Raw genomic sequence first — 21194 nt, forward strand, 5'->3', positions numbered from 1 at the left:
CAGTGATGCTACCTACAGTGGGTGGCCGGGATCAAAATGTACGGCGGAAAGCTCGGAAAGTGTAGTGTGGATAGCCTTAATCACGTCGGCTCCCCTGGGAGGGGAAGCATCACTCGCCCCATTTCACGGATGAGGAAGGTGAGGCTCAGAAAAGGGGCGGTAAGCGGAGAAATTCAACATCTACTGATCGGCTTCTGTGCACTGAGTGCTGTAAGCACATTATTTCAGGGCACTCTGCAGGAATAATTAAGGCTCTGAAATCAGATTTATTGAGTTTGGATCCCAGTCCTATCACATGGTCTTGGCAAGTTACTTAAACTCTCTGGGCTTCACTTTCCTTACCTGTTAAATAGGAATGCTAACTTCCAATATAGAGCAAAATAGAGCAAAAATTAAGGGACAGAATGCCTGGAAAGTGTGCAAAGCATCCCCTCTTACGTAGTAAGTTCTCAGGAGGTTCTAACCGTGTAGGACGGGAGGGGAGCATAGTGGCCTGCACTGCCTGGATTCCAGTCCCAGCTAGCCTTGCTACTTGTTCTTGTCTCCATCTATGCTTAAGTTTGCCCATTTGCAAAATGGACATAACTTTGTAACGTTCGTTATTGTGTTGTGGTGAGTTTTAAACGACTTAGTGCAGGTTAAATGCTTAGAACAGAATCAGGTGTGGCATAAACATGAAAGCATTAATTTCATCGTCGATTCTTGATTCGGGGTTTGAATCCTGGCACCCTCCATCACGTACTTGCTGGTAATCTTCAGTAGGTATTTTTCATTTCTGCGTGCCTCTCTTTCTATGAAGGGTGTATAAGTGTGTAGTCATTTCTACTTAAAAATGTTACTGTGGCGTTTAAAGAGATAATGCCCATTAAGTGCCTAAAACAGTGCCAGGCACAATAAATAGAAGTCATTGTTGTTTTCGTTTTACAGGAAACGAATGATCGAAAAGGCGAAGAGACTTGTCCAAGGTCGCGGAACTAGGAAGTGGCAGGGTCGGGAGTCGAATTCTCCGGCCGATCAAGGAACAGGCGGGGGACCCTGAGGGGCGAAGGGAGAAAACCGAGGTGAGAAGGGGCGCGCTCGGCGCTCAGCTGGCCTCGTCTCGGGGGCGGGGCCGGAGGCGGGCAGGGGGCGGGGCCGCGGCCGCTCCTCCCCGGCCGGGTTGCGGCGGCGGCGCGGCTTGCGCTCGCTCGGCGCTCGGCTGGGGCGGCCTGGCCCACAATGAATGGCCGCCGCGGCTGCCGCTGCTGCTGAGGCGGAGGCCGCGGAGGCCGCGGAGGCGGAGGCCGAGGCCCCGGCGCAGGGGGGGCGCGCCCCGGGCCCAGGCCCGGCCCCAGCCGCCGCTGCGGAGCCCGCTGGGAGCCCCCGGAGCGCGGCCACGGCGCAGGTGAGGCGGCCCGCCCCAGGCCCGGTTCCGGCCTCCTCTCTCCGGGGCGGCCCGAGGGCATCCGAGGGCCGGCTGAGGGCTGAGCGGGGAGGGCCGGGGGGGCCTCCTCCGACAGAAAAGGAACCGGGTCCGCAGCCTGCACTCTGCCCGGGCCGGCGAGTGCGGAGAGGCCCGGCCCTCACGAGCGGCCTTGAGTGTCCAGTCCCGGGCCGGGCCGTGGGGTTTGGGGGTGGCGGGATCGGGCCCAGACCAACCCCCCCCCCTCACTCTCGGCGACTGGGGGGGCTCGGAGCTGTGCCCGGGCAGGTGCCGGAGGCCCGGGAAGTTGGAAGGCCGGAGGAAGAAAAGTGAGGAGGCGTCCGGGGAGGCCGGGGCGGGTGGGGGGGGGGGAGGGGGGAGGAGTCGGGCTTTGGGCCGGCCGAGTGGGGGGAGGAGGGAGAGCGGCGCGGCCGGAGGGAAAGGGCCCGGAGGGGGGGGGGGGCGGGGAGGGGCCGACCTGCAGGTAGTGTCCGGGCGCCGGAGGAGGTGGGTGGGTCAGGTTACAGGCCTGGGGGCGGCTGAGGAGAAGCCCAGGAAGTGGGGCAGGGTGGGTGTGGGCGGAGTTAGTTCGGGTGGGGGCGGATAGGAGATCCCAGAGATGTTTGCAGGGGTCATATGAGGTTAGGGCTTGGAGAGATGCGCGGGGCGGGGGGAAGGCCAGATCCGGGGGCCATCAGGTAGGTTGAGGAACTACTGTAGGAGATCGGGAGGGGGGGGGGAGGGAAACAGCGCCTTTGGGCTCGGCTAGTGGAGACACGGGGCGTCCCGAGAAACTAGTGCGATCCAAAGGCACATGCCACCCCTTCCCCCACCAGGTGTTCGCTCCGGGCCAGACCTGGGCTGTGTCCTCTTTTCCTCATCCCTCTCGGGCTCTGGGTCCCCGACCTACCCTTGGAGCAAGCCTCTGCTGGCTCTTCCAAAGCGCTGGCCCACCGGGTGGGTGTTCGTGTGGAGAGCTTGGGAAAGTCCGCAAACCTAGCTGGGCATGTATATCTGCCGGGAGGCCGCCCAGCTGCCCTTACCTGAGTATCCTGGGGTGCTAGATTCTTTCCCCACTTTTTGTGAGCAGAGCCTCGGGGCTCCAGCCCAGGCGATGGGACCTCGCAGCCACCCACCATCTTATACCATGGCCTCCCAGGCACCAGCTCCCCAGGGGTGAAGGACTGGGAGGGGAGCGTATAAAGCTCTGTTCATCGGGTCTTGGAGGCTCCTGATGATACCAAGTCTGGTGTCTACACCCTGGCCCAGGCCTTTGGGTCTCTTGGCCCCCGGGCTCTGCCTGTGAGGTGCCCTCTGGAGCCAGGCCCTGGGATGAGCTCGTTGGTTGCCGGCCCACGACTGGATCCGCTTCCGCCTTCTCCATGATGGGAGGAAGCTCAGGCTTCGTTCGGGTGGCTTGCTCCAGGCCACACAGCTAGACAGTGGCAGATTGGGACTGACCGGCCCTCGGCTCAAACCCACAGTCTCCCCAGCTGGCTTTTGAGGGGCATGGCTGGAGGAGCTCGGCTGTTGGGATTCCCTGGTGGGGCTTCTGTGCCCGGGCGTTTCCTCTCGGCCCTCGCAAGGAATGGATCCGTGCCCTTGCGGACAGAGTTTTCCTGCTGTTCCAGGGGCGGGAACAGTGGAAGCGTCTTTCTCAGGGGCCTGGTCACACCTCATCCCCCGGCTCCCTTCTGGGAGCCCAGAGGTCAGGGGTCACGGAACTGTGGGCTGGCTCCAGAGCTGCATGGAGCTCTGCTTGCCTGGTTTGTCTTTTTCCCCCTCTTTGGTGCCGGGTCAGACGTCCACAGCGTTCGTTGCTCTCTCTGGGCTAATTGTTACCAGTGTGTTCTGGGATCTTCCACACCTGAGGCAAGAGCCACAAACTGCTGGGTCGAGTGGTTATCAGCTGGGCCTGGGCTTAATGATGGGTTGTCACCCTCCTTCCCTGCCTTCCCCCAGTCGGCCTGTAGTTCCTCGAACCCATCCCACCTGGGCCCTGCCCTCCTCTCCCTGGCTAGCCTCCTGGTTCTGGGAGCGGGAGGAACTGGGCCGGCAGCCCCACTTAAAGGTGCCTTTTCCCTGTCTGGTTGGGCCGAGGCTGGCTGCTGTGGCCCAGACTGGGGCTCAGGGCTGGGTACTGAGGCCGGGGGTGGCTACCTCTGGTCACATGGCTGGAATGGGGCCAGCGACTGGTGGGGGCTGGCCGTGGTGTGTGGATGGCAGAGGAGGGCAGTGGCTCTGAGCTGCCTCTGGAGCTAGAGGAGAAGGTGCTCAAAGGCTGCCTTTCTGTGCGGACTTCGGGGCACACAGACCTGGGGTGCCAGAGGAGGCCACACTAGCAAGTACAACAAGTAAGGGGACCCTTGGGACAGTTTTATTTCACTAGGGTGTCGACTGCCTGCTAGGGGTGGGGGTGGGGGAACAGCCTTGAATAACAGATCCGGTGGGGGGGGGTGGGGGACAGTGGAGAATTTCAAATTGGGTGGTCAGGCACGGCTTGTGGGAGAGCTGAGCCCTGAATAAGAAGAAATCGGCCTGGTGAGGGAAGCTGGGGCAGGGGAGGAGCGAATGTTCTGGGCAGAGGGGACAGCACATTGAAAGCCTTTATTGAGCATGTGCCAGCCTCCTGCTAAGTACTCTAAATATCTTGTCCTCGTGAGGGAAGGAGTGAGGGGGGTGACCCCAGTGTGGAAATGAAGACCCTTAGTGCCACTTACAGAAAAGCACCCGGGTCGCAGGGTCTCCTGGATCTCCCCGCTGCCCCCAGATGAAAGTCCAGACCCCTTGGCCTGCCTCCAGGCCTTTTAAAGTCTGGCCAGCCAGAGCTGTGAGGACAGCTGAGTTTTTGTCAGTCTTGCAGGATCTGTCGTTGGGGTCAGCCTGCAGGCGCGGGTTTGAAGAGGGTTGGGGGTTGGTCCAGCCAGGTGGACTCGGAGTTCATCAGTGTCGGTGCCAGAGCAGGTTGATGGAGAAGGGAGCCTGTGTTTGAGGCGATGACGAGCCCCCCCAGGCTTGAAGACGAGGCGGCGCTGCTTGAACCGCCTGTGCTCCCTCTTGGGGTCCTCCCGGCTCCTCATCACCCCGATCCCTTTCCTCCTTCCCCAGGCCCTCGGCGCCCCTTGTGCCTAGCAGGGGTGTGCGGGGGAGGCCCGTCCCCCTGCCTCTGCTCTCTGGGTCCCCCCTGGAGAGCCCTCTGAGCTGCAGCTGCAGTGAAGTGAATCCGGTCTGGTGGCCGGCTGTTAGAGGTTGTGCCCAGTGCCTGCCTGTGGTCATCGTCCCATCTCTCCTGTGCTGCCTCCTTTGGTGAAGGTCTCAGCATCCTTCGAGACCCAAGGGCCCTCTGTGGGGACTGTGACTCTTTTCTGAATTAGGCGGAGGGTGGCTGAGGGTGAGCAACCACGGTCTAGTGGAGAGTCTGATTCCATCAGCGCCATCCTCCTCAGCCATGAGACCCTGGGCAAAGGTGGCGACCTCGGGCACCTCCTGTGTCCTCCCCTGATGGGTGGGGACAAGCAGGCATGCCTGTGCAGCAGTGGTTCTCAATGAGAAATGATTCTGCCTCCTCTTAAGGGGTGTTTGGGAAATGTCTGGAGACGTGTTTGGTGGTCACAGCTGGGGCTGGTACTGGCCTCTAGTGAGCGTAGAGGTCCGGGATGCTGCTCAACGTCGTACGTAATGTATAGGATGGTCCGTCCGTCCCCCCACCCCCCCCCCCACCCGCCAAAGAGTGATCTGGTCCCAGTGGCCACAAGGTCGGGGCATCCTCGCTGTGTTGTTACCATGAGGGGCACAGAGATTGGTGTCTGGGGTGTTTGATGATGCTGGGAAGGCACTGGGGCAGGGAGGGAGCCCTCAGCAAGTACTGCTCGATTAATCATGAAATGGCATAAGGTTCTGGGGGTGTAGGATGTGGCCGCTGCTGTCAGGGACCTTACAGCCCTGCGAGGGGCTTAGGGGGAGGAACAGAGGGGACGTGGCTAATAACAGCTGGTGTTACCGGGTCCCGGACTCAGGGTAAGCACCAGTCTGCCTGCATTGCTTGCTGGTTCAGTCCTTGGAATGGCCGCAGGAGGTGGCTGCTGCTGTTAGCCCCTTTTCGAGTTGGGAAGACTGATGTCAGGCTGTCAGCGCCGCTACAGGGAGATGTTTTCTGGCGGTGTAGAGGAAAGGAAGCACAATTCTAAGCAGGAAGCTTTGCGCTTTGTGTAAAATAACAAGATTCGTATTCTTAAGCCCTGCCAAGGTCCTGCGTCGCCTTCCAAGCCCTTTTCAAGCCCTTTTCGACAGGCCCCTTCCCAGGAACCACCTGCCCTCCAGCCCTCCAGGCCTCCTGCCTTAGCTACACCAGCATCACCTCAGGGCCTTAGCATGTGACACTCCCTCCACGACCCTTTGTGTGCCTGCCACCACCTCCTCCTTCAAGTTTGAAGGCACACAGGGATTAGGGTGTAACTCCGAAAGGTGGGCTTGGGGTGGGGGGTAGGGCTGCTGCCCGTCTCCTTGTAGGAGCTGCTGCTGTGGGCGGAGGAAGGGAGAGTGGGAGGAGAGAGGGAGACCCTGGGGCAAGCGGGGGACTGGACTGCTCATTTCCCAGAGGTGGCAGGGGGGAAGGGGAGGGAGTAGCTGGGGGAGGCTGGGCAAAGGAGAAGGCCTCCTGTAGGGGAGGCAGGAACGGCACGCAGCCTGGCCCTCAGAGGGCACCCGAGATCCCATTAATGGAGAAGACATACCCAGTGAAGATAAAGAGCCCCAGCTCTGGCCTCTCTGAGCCCCAGTTTTCCCATCCATGGGATGGGTCTAGTCACGGTGGCCTGCGTGCCTCGGGGAGCGATGGGACCACGTGGGGGACGAGCTTGGCATGGGCCAGCCGTGGTGAGGAAGCCTCAGCCACTGTTACCTCCGATTCTGGGACAGGAGCCAGAGGGCCTGGGCGCAATTCTGGGCCTTGCTCTCTACGCCCGGAAAATGGCGGGAAGAGTTGTTTCTTCCTCAGAAACCAGAGAGAGAAGTGTAACAGAGCCCTTGCCCTGTGCAGGTGCACAGTAGGGGCAATGTAAATGCTACTTGCCAGCTAATGCCCTGTCACAATCCTGTCACCCACTGTGGATATCATGGCCACTTTTTTTGTGGGGGGGGGGATGCCAACAGTAGGGGGGTGCCTCGCTGGCTCAGTCGGAAAAGCCTGCGACTCTTCATCTTGGGGTTGTGTGTTCAAGCCCCGTGTTGGGTGTAGGGATTACTAAAAAAAATAATAATAAAGTCCTTTTTTTTTTTTTTTTTTTTTAAATGCCAGCAGTAGAGATCTGTACAGTCAGGTAGCACTTTGTTCTTCATTAGCAAATGTTTGCCTCAGCTGCTTTGCAGTTGGCGCCTACTGAGGGTCAGAATGGCTCTGGGCCAGGAAGGCTGCTCTGGTAGCCTGGGGGTATATCCCCTCCCCCCACCTTACTCTGACCTCCTGCTGAGCTGCTTGAAGTCCTGTGGGGCTTTCCAAGGGCCTCTGGTCCTTTCACTTGGGGTTGGTGGTTTCCCTGAACTGGCTCGCACCACATCGGGCAGCTCACAGCTTCCCTGGAAAGTCAGCCGGGAAGACAGACAGTCCGTCCCTGGTGATGGCGCACATCTGCACCCCTAGCTCGTGCTGCCTGGGGAGTTTGGAGCTCCCTTTCCAAATCCCTGCCAGTTTCCACTCCCAGGAGTCGCCCTGCCACCCAAGCGCTTGCAGTTCAAGCCTGCCGCACCCCGGCACGATCAGACAGTGGTGTGAACAGTTGGTGGGAATCCGAAACGCAGTGACACTGAGCTCAGAGTGGGACCCTGACTGCAGGCCACCCGCCTGGTGCGGCTGCCCGAGGGGGGCACCGGTCTGCGCGGCACCCTCCACACTGGCCCTGGGGGCTCCCACCCTGTTTGGGTCACATTCGTGTGGAACAAAAAGGGGAGTTAGGTTGGAAGTAACGGAAATAATTTTTCATTCCACAAACAACTATTGAGCACCCACTGTGTACCTGTCTGGTCCTAGGGGGCAGCGAACACTGCAGTATAAACCGGATAGGCAGGCACCTTGCCCTGGTGGAACTGACACAAAGCCAAGGACGCGTCTAGCTAGCTAGATGGTAGGAAGCACCAAGGAGGAAAAATCAAGCAGGAGAAGCGAAGGAATTGGGGTTGGGAGAGGTTCTGTCTTTGGGAGTTTGAGATAAGTGACTGGGCAGGTGTGACGAGCTGTGGCCATCTCGGGGACAGCATTCTAGGAAGTCCCAAGAGCAGGTGGTGAGAACAGGTTTTGAAAGAGTTTGGGGGTCAGATCAGGGTGTTGGCCTGAGCAAGGAAGGCTGGAGCTGGTGGTGAGAGCTTTGGCCGGCGGGCTTGGAGGTGTGGGGAGGGGTTTGGCCGCAGGCACGTCGAGTTAGTATTTGGGACATATACATGTCTGGCACCCATAGGAAGCCCAGGACAGGGGCTCCACGGGGGAGTTGTAGGCGAGAGGATGATACTTCAAGCCTGTCTTGAGCCAGCTAGCCATAACAACACGCCAGAGACGGGGTGGCCGAAACAACAGACATGGCTCCCACTTCTGGAGCCTGGAAGTCCAAGACCAGATGTGCCCACACGGCCTTGGTGTGTGTGCTTACAGAGAGAGAAATCTCTCCCTTCTCTAAGACTCACCGGTCCTAGCAGATCAGGGCTCCCACTCTTAGGCCCTTGTTTAATCTTAATTACCTCCTAAAGACTGCATCTCCAAATACAGACGTGTTGGGGGGTAAGAGTTCAACCCATGAATTGGGGCGAGGAGGCACAGTTGGGTCCAGAGCAGAGCCCTCGGTCTGGGTTCAATCCGTGGGAAGAGAGAAACTAACCAAGGATTGGGCCCAGCACCAGCCTTCATTTACCTTCACTTTCTGGAAGGACTGTGCCTGCTTCTCTCTCAGGACTCTGCACGGTCACCCTTGTACGTTGAGGGCTATGCTCCCATTCCACCGCCGCCTCGTTCTATCTGCCCCCCCACCCCCCGTCCCCGCTCCAAAAAGTCAGCTGTAATGTTAGAGGCCCACACATGCGGCGCGTTGATCTGTGAAACTCTGGATGTAAGACCACATTCCCTGTTGGACCATGAGCCCTGGAGGCAGGCCTTGTCTCCATCATGGCCTGCCCCCGGGCTCCCAGGCACTTCATGCCCCAGGCAGGCGCTTGGCAAATATTTGTTGAGTGACTTGGGAGGTCATGGAAACGGAGTGCTGGGCCCTTGCATCTCACTGGGAGACCTGCTCGTGTTTGGGGCCACGACACTAGCGATGCTGGGAGGATCCCTTTGGCCCTGCATAGGGCTGGGAGCCGCCCCTTCCTTCGAGGGGAGTCTGGGGACCCCAGAAGATGGGCAGGCTAATATGCCACATTGTGAGGTCTTCTGCCCTTAAGGATTCTCTAGTCGAGTGGGATTTAGTTTTCTCAGAGGTAAGCATTAGGGCTCTGCGTGTGGGAGCCGGGGAGAGTGTGCAGAGGAAGGGCATCTTCTCCAGTCTGGAGAATTCTCAGAGCCAGGGGGTAACAGTGGGAGAGGAAGATGTGGGCAGGGTTCTCCTGGCAGGGTGCACAGCCGGGACAGACGCCTGGCGCGGGTGGGAGAGCCATGCAGTGTGCTTGGCGGGGACAGGACTGCTGGATGGTTTAGAAACCCCCGACTCTTGACTCCATCACCACTGCCTAGGCAGCAGGTACTATAGACCTGTTTTCTGGGAGCCCGTCGTGCTCCACGGTCCCTCCCCTCACAGGGCTAGTGTGGCTAAGGGGCTTCAGGGAGAGCCAGGACAGCCGTTCTTTCTGAGTCCAGAGGACTGGATTGGGGCATTTGCCCAGGGAGGGAAGGAGGGGAGCCTGGGGGTGACCTGTCCTATGCTTCTAAAACCAGCCAAGCCCTCGCCTTTCGCTGCCCTTGCAGGGACAGCAAGGCCACACAGGGTCTCTGCATCTCAAGCCCTGCCACCCCACTCCCCTGCACCGTGGAGGGGGTTCCTGTGCATTGACTGGTTGAGCCGTTGGCACTGATTGCCTCCCCCCGCCAAATGGTTAAGGCGTCAAAGCCCTGGGCGCTGGGCTGTGAGGCTGGGGTTCACAAGGCCTGGGGGACCCCAGCCTGAATGTCAGGTTGGTTCTCGCCTTTGGGAGCGCCTCCCTGTGTGTGTTCCCGCTGTCACCCCAGGGACCTCACACTCTCGTTGCTGAGCTTTCCCCGAGCTGAGCTGCCATCCGGTGCCGGTTCCCGGTGAGGGGGCAGGGCCGCGCTTCAGTCCTCACCTGTGAAGCGGGGCGGTCCTTGTGCCCTTAGCAGCAACTGGCACACCACCGTTAGGAGAACCCCCCAGAATTTCTTCTGCAGCCCCGGGATGCAGCACCTCCCCCAGCAGCTGCCACATCCCAGACTGGAGGCATTTATTCTCGCTTTGGTGCTCCCTCCTCCTAGCCACTCACTCCTGAGTCTGACCATCCTCTCTCTGTGGCTGCCCCACTGCCACCTGCCCCACCACTGGCCCAGCCCTCAGTGTCTCCCCTGTTTTGGTTGGGAGTTCTCCCGAAGGCGGTCTGGGCCTGTGTCTCCCTTGCTCCAAGCTTCCCACTGCTCCCGCGGAAACACTTCCCCTCACCAGACCAGGGCCCCCCGTCCCACCCCTTTCCCAGCAGCCCTGTTGCCCCTGCACTCGCCTCAAGCCGCCGCTGGCCTCCTGGGGTCTTCTGACTGCACCTCACTCCTTCCTGCCCGAGACTTGGTGGCCCTCTGTCCCCCTGTCTTCACCTCACTCCCAGAGTCAGCCCAGCCCCTCTGACACACTCACCCCGGTGGTAAATGTGTCACTCCCGGTGTCTTCCCGCTAGACAACTGCACGTGGAAATAGCCAGTCTCCTTTAGGGCTGTGTCCCTCGCGCCTTGCAGTTTATCAGGGTAGGTTGGATGAGTGAGTCTCCATTTTGCAGATGAACAAACCAAGGCACAGAGGGGAGGGCCTGGCAGTGGAACCCAGGTCTGGGGTTGGACTCCACTGCAGGCCTCTCCTGCCTTGGTCCTTCCCCTTACCGTGAGAGCCTTCCCAACTGGGGGTCTAGTGATCCTGTTGAGGGAGCTGGCCTCACCCTTGACCCCCTTGGCTCTGGTCACTTGGGCCCCAGTACCTGGGGTAGCTTCATTTTGGCAGCCTTGGGAATTGGGTTGGGGGTGCCAGGCCCCTGGAGCGGGCTCTCTGGGCTGCGTCCTTTGCTTCCACTTGGTGCCTCAGTTTCTCTTATCCACACACAGAGGGCCAGCTCCTAGCCCATCTGGTATTGAGTTTGAACTCCTGAAGGAAGGTACTGCCTTCTGACGGTGGAGTCCCTGTCCCTGTCTCCCCCCGGGATTGCCTTAAATTGTTTTTCCTGGGGGTGACAGTGACTTGATGAGGACAAGGAAGCAGAGGGCATAGCTAAGGGAAATCACAAGTTTCAGTGCCCACAGAGACCCTGATTTGAATCTTGTCCCTACTGTTCCCTCAGCGATGACCTTGAGACTTTTTTTTTTTTTTAATTTTTTTTTTCAACGTTTATTTATTTTTGGGACAGAGAGAGACAGAGCATGAACGGGCGAGGGGCAGAGAGAGAGGGAGACACAGAATCGGAAACAGGCTCCAGGCTCCGAGCCATCAGCCCAGAGCCTGACGCGGGGCTCGAACTCACGGACCGCGAGATCGTGACCTGGCTGAAGTCGGACGCTTAACCGACTGCGCCACCCAGGCGCCCCTGAGACTGTTTTTAACATCCCCCCATGGCCTCAGTTTTCCTGTCTGAAAATTGGGAGTATGAAATCAGCCCCGTGGGTTTGCTAAGAGGATTCAGAGAACTCCTGTAGGTCACCAACTATCAGCTCTTGGGTGGCCCGGGTGCTGGGAGGGGCAGGGCCTGCCAGTGTCTCCCTCAGGGTCCATCACATGTAGCAGCTTAGTGAATGCACACTGGATTTGCACAATCGTTTCCAAATGGAGAAGCAGAGATTCGGAGTTCCTGCCTTCAGGAACAAGTTGGTTCTGGAGCCAGGACTTACCCATGGGCACATGGCTGCTTCTGTTGTCCTCTTGGTACCTGGTGTTACCACAGTTGCACCGTGTCCCAGGGTTCAGCCTGTGGAAGCAGCTCAGAATGGACTCGCTAGTGAATTAAAAATGTGAAAGAAGCAGGTGAGCTAATCTGAGAATGAGGGGAAACAGCTGGGGGCTCTAGTTGGTACCTGCCCCAGGGCCTTTGCACACCGACTTTCTTCCTTCTCACCAGCTGGACTCTTCTCATACTCACCCAGCCCATTCAGGACCACTGCCTTCTATATTCCATAGAATTGCAGGGGACTCGCTTTTACCATGGGTACAGTTATAAAGCCGCCTTGTCCTTCAGTGCCCTTTTATGAGTGCCCTTAGAGTACTGGACATGCCCATCCCACCCCACCAGTTCTGGGTTGGAATGTGCACTGATGGAATCGGCTGTGATGCAGAAGTTCCCATTTGAGAGGTGCCTGGGCTTCCCTGAGAAGGGCCACAGTTTCTTAAATTGGCATTTCTATCCCCCTCTAGCACTTTGGGGTTAATTTTCACAAATTAGATGTGTATGCTACGATTTCACACATTTTACGTCTTTTAAAATATTACCTATTTTGGTAAGTAGGTGTAATACGATCACCAGGTTCAAAATTCAAGACTCAGGAGTGTTCGTGGCAAGTTTCTCATGTCTTCTGCCCAGAAGAAACCGGTCCTGTGGATTCTTATTTCTTTATTTGAGCTTTATTGAGATACACATACCATGAAGTTCATTTAAAGTGTACAACTCCATGGTTTTCACTACAGGTGACCCTTGAACGAGTTGAGATGGGGGGGCGTGCAAAGTCGAAAGCCCATGCAAAATCTTTGACTCCCCAAAAACTTAACAGCCTACTGTTGGCCGGGAGCCTTACCGATAATGAAAACAGTCAATTAACACATACTTTGTGTAAGTATTCTATACTATGTTCTTTTTTTTTTCTTAGTGTTTATTTTATTTTTGAGAGAGAGACAGAGTGAGTCTGGGAGGTGCAGAGAGGGAGACACAGAATCCAAAGCAGGCTCCAGGCTCTGAGCTGTCAGCACAGAACCAGATGCGGGGGCTCAAACCCATGAACGGGAGATCATGACCTGAGCTGAAGTTGGACGCTTAACTGACTAGGCCACCTAGGCGCCCCTACTGTGTTCTTAGGATAAAGTAAGCTAGAGAAAAAAATGTTAACCAAGAAAATCATAAGGAAGGGGCACCTGGCTGGCTCTGTCAGAGGAGCATGCGACTCTTGATCTCTGGGTCATGAGTCTGAGCCCCACTACTTGGGTGTAGTGATTACTTAAAATCATAAGGCAGAGAAAATAACAGTTACGGTACTGAACCGTATTGAAGAAATTCTGTGTATAAGTGGACCCACACAGTTCAGACCTATGTTATTCAAAGACCACAATTGCTTATTCAGAGTTGTGCACACATCACCACAGTTTTAGCCCATTTTACATTACGGCAAGAAGAAACACTGCATTCTTCTGCTCACCAACCCCCCACCTTGCCAGCTCTGAATTTGCCTGTTTTGGAGATCTGGATACATGGGATCATATAAGAGTGCCTGGCTGGCTCAGTCAGCAGAGCCCGTGACTCTTGATCTCAGTTTTGTGGATTCGAGCCCCACGTTGGGTGTAGAGATTACTTCTGATCTTTTAGCTAAATAAGTAAGTGAAAGAACCCATCCATACATAAAATCCTATAATACACAGGTCTTTTGTCTGCCTTCTTGCATTCAGCATAATGTTTTCAAGGTTCACCCATATCCTAGCCTGTATCCGTGTTTGTTCCTTTATGTGGCTGAATAATATTCCGTTGTATGACTGGACCATATTTTATGTATCCACTCGTCAGTTGATGGGCATTTGGGTTTCCACCTTTTTGGCGATTGTGAACGGTGCACAGGATTTTCTGTGGATCTAGGTGTTTGTTTCTCTTGGGTATAATTCTAAGGAATGGAATTGCTGGGTCATACGGTAACTCCGTGTTTAATCATTTGAGGAGCTGCCAGACTTTTTCCATAGCAACTGCACCATTTTGCATCCCCACCAGCAGCGTAGGAGGATTCCGATCTCATCCTTGCCAACACTTGTCTGTCTTTTTTATTCCATCCAGCCCCGTTGGTATGAAATGGTGTTTCGCTGTGGTTTGGGCTCGCGTAGTTACCCTGACGACTAGGGATGTTCTCGTGCGCTTTCGGGGTTTCTTGAGTAGGTTATTCATTCATTCATCAAACAGTGATTGGGGGTCACGTGCTCAGCCCTGTGGACGCAGTGTGAAAAACCAGACAACCCTGGCCTCTTGGTGTTTTGACGCCAGTGCCCTTCGCTAGGGGTTGCCCTATCTGTGCGTGTCGTGCTGGTGATGCTTAATGCTCACAGACGCTCACTGTGTTCGCTCATTTCAAATTCAGGCACGTACGTGTAAGTGTGCGTTTGCCCTCCTGTCTGCAGGGGACGGCCAGCACGCCCCACCCCCCACCCCCCACCCCCCACCCCGGGCCCGTGGCTGACATAACTGATCTGACAGTCTGTCATGGAGGCAAGTCTGTGCCAGGACTGAAGGCGTGGGTGGCTCCCGGTGATTCTCACAACCGCGGCCGAGTCCACCCTGTGGATGCTGCTCCCACGTGCCTCCCTGCAGCAGGTGAGGTTCACGAGAGGAGGGCTGAGTCTGCTGCCTGACCCCGTCCCTCCGTCTGTCTCTCCCTGTCCCCCCCCCCCCCCCCCCCCCCCCCGCGCAGCTGCCGCCATGGCCCAGACCCTGCAGATGGAGATCCCGAACTTCGGCAACAGCATTCTGGAGTGTCTGAACGAGCAGCGGCTGCAGGGCCTGTACTGTGACGTGTCCGTGGTGGTCAAGGGCCACGCCTTTAAGGCCCACCGGGCCGTGCTGGCCGCCAGCAGCTCCTACTTCCGGGACCTGTTCAACAGCAGCCGGAGCGCGGTGGTGGAGCTGCCGGCTGCCGTGCAGCCCCAGTCCTTCCAGCGGATCCTCAGCTTCTGCTACACAGGCCGGCTGAGCATGAACGTGGGGGACCAGTTCCTGCTCATGTACACGGCCGGCTTCCTGCAGATCCAGGAGATCATGGAGAAGGGCACCGAGTTCTTCCTCAAGGTGAGCTCCCCCAGCTGCGACTCCCAGGGCCTGCACGCTGAGGAGGCCCCATCGTCCGAGCCCCAGAGCCCCGTGGCCCAGACGTCGAGCTGGCCGGCCTGTGGCACCCCCGCTGCCCCTCGTGTCCCGCGTCAAGACGGAGCAGCAGGAGTCGGACTCCGTGCAGTGCACGCCCGTGGCCAAGCGGCTGTGGGACAGCGGCGGCAGTGGCGGTGGCAACGGCAGCCGCAAGATGGCCAAGTTCTCCACGCCAGACCTGGCTGCCAACCGGCCGCCCCAGCAGGCCCCGGTGGTGGCGGCGGCACAGCCCGCCGGGGTGGCCGTGGCGGCGGCGGCGGCGGCGGCAGCGGCGGGGGCCGGCACTGGGCAACCGGCTGGGGGGGCGGCAGCGGCGGCGGCGGTGGCGGCAGGGGGCGTGGTGAGCGGGCCCAGCACATCAGAGCGGACCAGCCCAGGCACCTCGAGTGCCTATACCAGCGACAGCCCCGGCTCCTACCACAACGAGGAGGATGAGGAGGAGGATGCAGGCGAGGAGGGCACGGACGAGCAGTACCGGCAGATCTGCAACATGTACACCATGTACAGCATGATGAACGTCGGCCAGACAGGTGAGGTGCCTGCCCTGCCCTCCCGCCCCAGTCCCCGCCCCCCGGCCCCCGCCCTGGTCCCCGACACGTGCTGCTCTCTGCCCCCGAAGCCGAGAAGGTGGAGGCCCTCCCTGAGCAGGTGGCCCCCGAGTCCCGGAATCGCATCCGGGTGCGGCAAGACCTGGCGTCTCTCCCGGCCGAGCTCATCAACCAGATCGGCAACCGCTGCCACCCCAAGCTCTACGACGAGGGGGACCCCTCCGAGAAGCTGGAGCTGGTGACAGGTGGGCCAGCGTCACTTCCTCCCCAGAACCCCCCTTTCCTCCCCCACGTCTGCCCTCTGAGCCAGCGCCCCTGGCCCGGTGTTTAGGAGCCACACTTGGGATCTGACTCCAGCCCCGCTGCCACCGCTGGCCGTGTCTTGGGGCAGCTGACACCCCTTGGTGTTGATTCGTCCCGAAGGCCGGCCTCCAGGCTTCTGCCCCAGAGGCTGGTATAATTGTGGGTCGGCACTGTTGGCCACGCGGGTAGATGAGCGGCCTCTTAGGGTGGTTTGGGGGTTACCTGATACGGTGGCTAAGAATCTCGGCTCTTGGAGGCAGGGTGCCTTGGCGTGAGCTTCCACTGCCTGTTCTTTTTGATGCCCAGGTGGTTGTGTGGGCAAAAGCCCCCCGTGTGCAAGCAGGGCCCGGCATGTTCTAGGTGCCCCGTGCACAGCGGCACCACCATCTGTCCTCGCCTGACCGCTGACGAGGCCACGCCGGGGCGAGTTGTCAGGGAGCGTCTTGGCCGGGCCCAGGCCGGGGCCCGGCCAAGTGGGGAACGTGGCAGTTTGGGGCCCCCCGGCCACCCTCCTGCTCCCCACTCCAGGCACCAATGTGTACATCACGAGGGCACAGCTCATGAACTGCCACGTCAGCGCGGGCACGCGGCACAAGGTCCTGCTGCGGCGCCTCCTGGCCTCCTTCTTTGACCGGTGAGGCCCTCGCAGAGCCCGGCTGGAGGGGAGGGGGGCCGCCCCATACCCCCTGCCACGGGCGGCCTGACTCCCCTCCTCCGTGTCCTCCACCCCAGGAACACGCTGGCCAACAGCTGTGGCACCGGCATCCGCTCTTCCTCCAACAACCCCAGCCGCAAACCGCTGGACAGTCGCGTCCTTCACGCTGTCAAGTGTGAGTCTCTGGAGGGGCGGGGCCCGGGGCAGGCGGATGGTCCTCTTCCGCGTTGGCCCTGATAGATGGGTGGGGTTTGGGGTCAAGATTCTGAGGCTCAATCTAGGCCTGTGGGGAAGAAGGCTGTGACTGGATAGAGATTTCCCCGTAGTGAGGGGCGGGGGGGCACTGAAGGTCAGCCTGTGTCAGCTGTGGGGGTGGGAGTGCGGGGGGAGGGGTCCTCGGGGAGTCACGGGAGTGGTGAAGCAGCCAGGCCCCAGCCAGCTGTCGGGAGAGAAGTCTGGGTTTTCGTGTGGAATCTCGCAGTTCCTAAATTCTGGCAAATGACCCAGACTTTTCAAGAGCCCTGGGCCATCCTCTCAAACCCCACACACGGCCGAGCCCGGTCAGGCATGGGGTCAACTGACGTCGTGGCTCGCGGGTTCCTCCGTTCCGCCACCTCTGAGGGGGGTTCGGGGCTGCCCTGGGTGTGTGTTTGGGAATCAAGGAGCAGCGTGACCGCGTGGCTGCCGGCAGTGTGAGCGGCCGGGGCCACACTCTGCCTGAGCCCCGCTGTGTCTGTGCCCTCGCAGACTACTGCCAGAACTTTGCTCCCAACTTCAAGGAGAGTGAGATGAACGCCATCGCAGCTGACATGTGCACCAACGCCCGCCGCGTCGTGCGGAAAAGCTGGATCCCCAAGCTCAAGGTGCTCATGGCGGAGGGCGATGCCTACACCACCTTCATCAGCGACACGGGCAAGATCGAGCCGGACATGATGGGCGTGGAGCACAGCTTCGAGACGGCCAGCCACGACGGCGAGGCCGGCCCCTCGGCCGAGGCCCTCCAGTAACTACCACCGGACCCTCCCCGCGGGGCCGTCACACTCCCCTCCCCCCCCCCCACCCACCCGATCACGCCCACCTACCATCTTGGTCACGAGCTACTGTCTGTCCCTCCCCAGGACCCGCGGGGGGCACTGCATGCTCCCAGCCCCTCTGCCTCCCCATCCCACTCTCTGACCCCAATCCGAGCGGGCTGGGAGAGGGCAGCGGCCGGTGCGAGCTCTGCACTGCCTTCCCTAGCACACTCGGGCGCCGTCAGGGGGGCTCCTGCTCCCCCTCTCCTAACCCCTAGCGGTGGTCTCCCCACTCACCAGGCCAGGCGGGGAGGGGCCGGCCTGGGGGGCTCAGGAAGGCTCCCTCCCCAGGCCCTGGGCCCCTTGCTGCAACCTCTTGGGACTTGCAGGGGCCCCAGGGTTCTCAGGACCCCTCCTGCCACCACCTCCCAGTGCTTCCATGTTTCCAAAAGCGCCTTCCTGTCTCCCTCGTCTGTCCCTGCGCCTGGGGGCTGGGGTAGGCGAGGCTGAGGGGACTGCCCATTTCACAGCTGAGGAAACTGAGGCTCAGAGAAACTTCACAACTGATCTAAGGTGGTGGGCAGTGGCGGGCCCGGCGCCCCTCTCTCTCCCCACCCTGTGCCCACCTCTGTTGCCCCCACTTTTCCCCTGGGGCCTGAGTGGGGCAGGTCCTGAGTGGGAGGCTCTTGGGGAAAGACTGAGGGTCTCTGCGAATAGAACGAGAGGTTTCCTGGGCTCACAGAAGTGTGTGTGTGTGTGTGTGTGTGTGTGTGTGTGTGTGTGTGTGTGTAGAAGTTTTGCTTTTAAACAAATGGATATGCGAGGCAGTAGGGCCAGGGCTAGCAGCCAGGGGAGCAGGCTGGGGGGCTGCTGCCCTCCCCCCCCACCCCCACATCCCACGCTGCCCCCACCCCCTGTACATACTTTTTAAAGCATTTTTTTAGCTAATGAAATATTGAAGTATAAGATTCCTTTTATTTTTCAAACCAACGGGACTGTCTGATGTCCCCTTCAGTCCCCGGGGGACGCGGCAGGCAGGACGGGGTGGGGGACGGGGGCAGGCTGAATGCGTGCGTGCGTGAGTGTGGAGTGTGGGTGCGCATTTCTGAGGTGGGGACCCGGCCAGGCCTCTGCTCAGGCTCCTGTGGGTCTGACCAGCTCCTCCCTTGCTCCTCTGTTCCCCAGCGGGGCTCCATTTGAAGGGGGGGGGGGCCTGGCCTTGGCCTCTTGGCTGAGCCCAGCTTCTGGGGACAAGGCAGGGCCCATTTCCATTGTTAGCAGTTTGCAGAATTTTCTCTAACCATTCCTCTTTCTGTCCTCGCCCAGCGCGAGGGGGTTGTGTTTTTTTGAGTTTTACATGTGAACTCTGTGGAGGGTTCTTTTTTTTACTCCCTGTCCCCCCACACTGGGTGTCCTTTACAATTTCACCTTTCCCTCTAGCCCTGTCCCCACTGCCTCTCGCCACCTTCTCCCCAATCTGACCAGCCCATTGCTTCCGGCAGCCTCTCCAGAGGCAGGGGGATTGTGGGAGGTGGGGTGGGGGTCAGCCCCAACCCTTGGAATCTGACTCAGAGGTCTCCCCCACCCCCTCCAGCAGCCCCCACCAGTCTGTGAAGGGGTCCCCTCCTGACATCTTTTTGTGGGAGTGGGGGGGCGTCTGGTCTGGCTGGGGTCCTGGCATCCCACTTTCCTGGCCTGGCCCCTGCACCTTAGCCCTCAGCCGGCCCAGTGTATGGGGGGAGTCGACGCCCCAGCTAAAGCACAAGCACCTTAGTCGCACCTCCCCCACGCCCTTGTCCTGGCTTTGACATCCCACCCCAGCATCTATCCCAAAGCACAATATCCTGGTCACTTGGCAAGCTGCCGGGCCGGCCGAGGCCGAGGGGCGGGCTGGGGCTCCAGCCAGACCCCACAAGGAAGGAGTCCCCAGGCGCTCCCCTCCTTCCAGGCCTTAGCAGGGGCCAGCTCTCTGGGACTGGGGTCTTCTCCCTCCCCACCCCTTTGTCCTGGACAGGCCCCTGCCCAGCCCCTCCCTGCCTTGTCCTCGGGTGGGGCTTGCCCCTGTCCCTCCTCCAAGCCCCTGCAGCACTGGGTTGGGTGGCAGAGCCCCTCGTTTCAGGGACCCCAGGAGGTGCCCCTGGCTCCCGGGACTGTGTTGGGGGGGGGGGGAGGGGCTGGGCAGGGGTGCCGGGGAGGAAACTCCTCACCAGGAGAGCCAAAGACAGGGTTGTGCCTTACCCCAGGAGCCACCCCTGCGCCCCTCCCGCCCTGCCCTCCCCACCTCCTGGGCGGCCTGCTGCTTTCCCTTCTCTCCCTCCCCTGCCCCCGCCCTGCTCTGAGCTGCATGGTCCCCCCCACCCCGGGCAGCCCAGGGAGGAGCACGAATGGAGAATCACCAACCAACGCAAAAAAAAAAAAAAAAAAAAAAAGACTGTGGGCCCCCCCCTCCGCCTCCCCCGGCCGCCCACTCACCCGCCTCTTTCACGCAGGACAGACCGCCCGCCCTGTCCGTGTGAAGTGCCAACGCCCTCCCCGCCCTGGGCCGACCCCCCACTCCCCGGGCCCGTAAGTGAGATTGCACATTAACTACTGTAAGGAGAGGAGCCGCACTGGGAAATGTGAACCATGAGAATATCAGTGACACTGAGGAAAATAAACTAAACGCCTTTGTAACAGCCCTGCCGCATGCTGCTCTCTGGGGGCGCCGGGCCCAGGAAGGGACGGTCGCTGCACACTAGGGCACCGTGTGCTCGGGACAGCCAGTGCAAACATCACACCTCAGAACGCCACTGTGAGGGGGGGGCCCTGGGCCACAGCCCCTGCCACTGGGAAACAGGCTCCAAGCCAAGCGGCCAACAGCTTCCGCTTACGGCGGGGTGCCTGGCCTGGCTCAGTCGGTAGAGCGTGGGACTCTGGACCTCAAGGTCCTGAGTTCGAGCCCCACAGTGGGTATGGAGCATTCTTAAGAAGTAGCTTCCGCTTAAAACCCCCTTCTGGCTACCCTAGTGTAGACACTGGGATATATGTACATCCCCCCAGGGCTGTTCCTACACACGCATGAGCCCTAGGTCCTACCTCAGTGTCCTACAGGATCGCCTCCAAGAAGGGCCTCTGTTGAGTTGGCTGCATGACAGAGCCGCTGGCTCCCTCCCTTCTGTGGTCTGTTTGCCACCCCCAGCCCCAGATACACATCCTGAACACACCCACACCCTTCACGGCATCTGAGCCGTTGGGCCCACGCACGCATCAGAAGTTGAGACGGTAAGTCCCGTTCGGTGGGCATCCTTTAAGATCCCTTGAAGAGCCACAGGTTCTGAGGCTACGAAGCCAAGATGTTCTCTCGAGCCAGATGGGAAAGATGCAGATGTGTGCTAAGGTCTCCCCGATTCAGAAATGTCTCTAGTAGTGTAGGAAGGTTATTCACTGAGGTTAGGGAGCCCATCGAATCAGAAAGCGTTTGCCTTGGGGTGGAAAAGGAAGTTTCATCCCTGCCCGGGGCAGGTCTGGCCGCTCTAGTCACTAGCAAGAGCATCCAGACAGACGTCCTGGGGAGGTGATCAGGTGGGATCTCGGTCCCCAGGGAGGCTCGGTTGTACTTGAGGAACACCAGCCCCAGCCTCGGCTGCCACAAAGGGTTCTGACAGCCAGCAACACCACCACCAAAAATCCAGAGGTGACTGATCCAGTCACCTTGGGTAGCAGGAAGTCTTGTCTGCCTTAACATGCGGGCAAACCCAGGTACGTGCGAACACCATCCCCTCCCAGAAGTGCGCCCTTTAACCTCAGGAAGACTTGGAACAGAGTACAGAGAGATCAAGAGAACCCAAACCTCTAGTGGGTTTGCATGAAAAAGGGAATCGGCACATTGAACACGGGTTCTTTTTAAGGTTTGACAAGTCAGCCTAACGGAACAACACCCTTGTAACAGGCAGCACTTTGCGATGTGTAAATGAGCCACTAAGACGCGTGGTTCTGATGCGGGACTGCGT

At 59.3% G+C, this 21194-nt stretch overlaps 1 protein-coding gene across 1 annotated transcript; it reads left to right on the forward strand.

The window, feature by feature from the left end:
• Window positions 1-50: 50 nt before the first annotated feature.
• NACC1 (nucleus accumbens associated 1) lies at window positions 51-19882 on the forward strand. The gene is given in 8 exon segments (XM_047097595.1): window positions 51-138; window positions 928-1061; window positions 14235-14716; window positions 14718-15216; window positions 15306-15479; window positions 16066-16171; window positions 16270-16367; window positions 16940-19882. Coding segments are annotated over 6 exon segments (1611 nt in total). The 5' UTR covers window positions 51-138; window positions 928-1061; window positions 14235-14242; the 3' UTR covers window positions 17200-19882.
• Window positions 19883-21194: the final 1312 nt, after the last annotated feature.

This window comes from Lynx rufus, unplaced genomic scaffold (assembly GCF_022079265.1).
Source record: "Lynx rufus isolate CCGP_SWC_20201006 ecotype Redwood Valley unplaced genomic scaffold, mLynRuf1.p SCAF_4, whole genome shotgun sequence".
In the NCBI taxonomy this organism is placed as follows: Eukaryota; Metazoa; Chordata; class Mammalia; order Carnivora; family Felidae; genus Lynx; species Lynx rufus.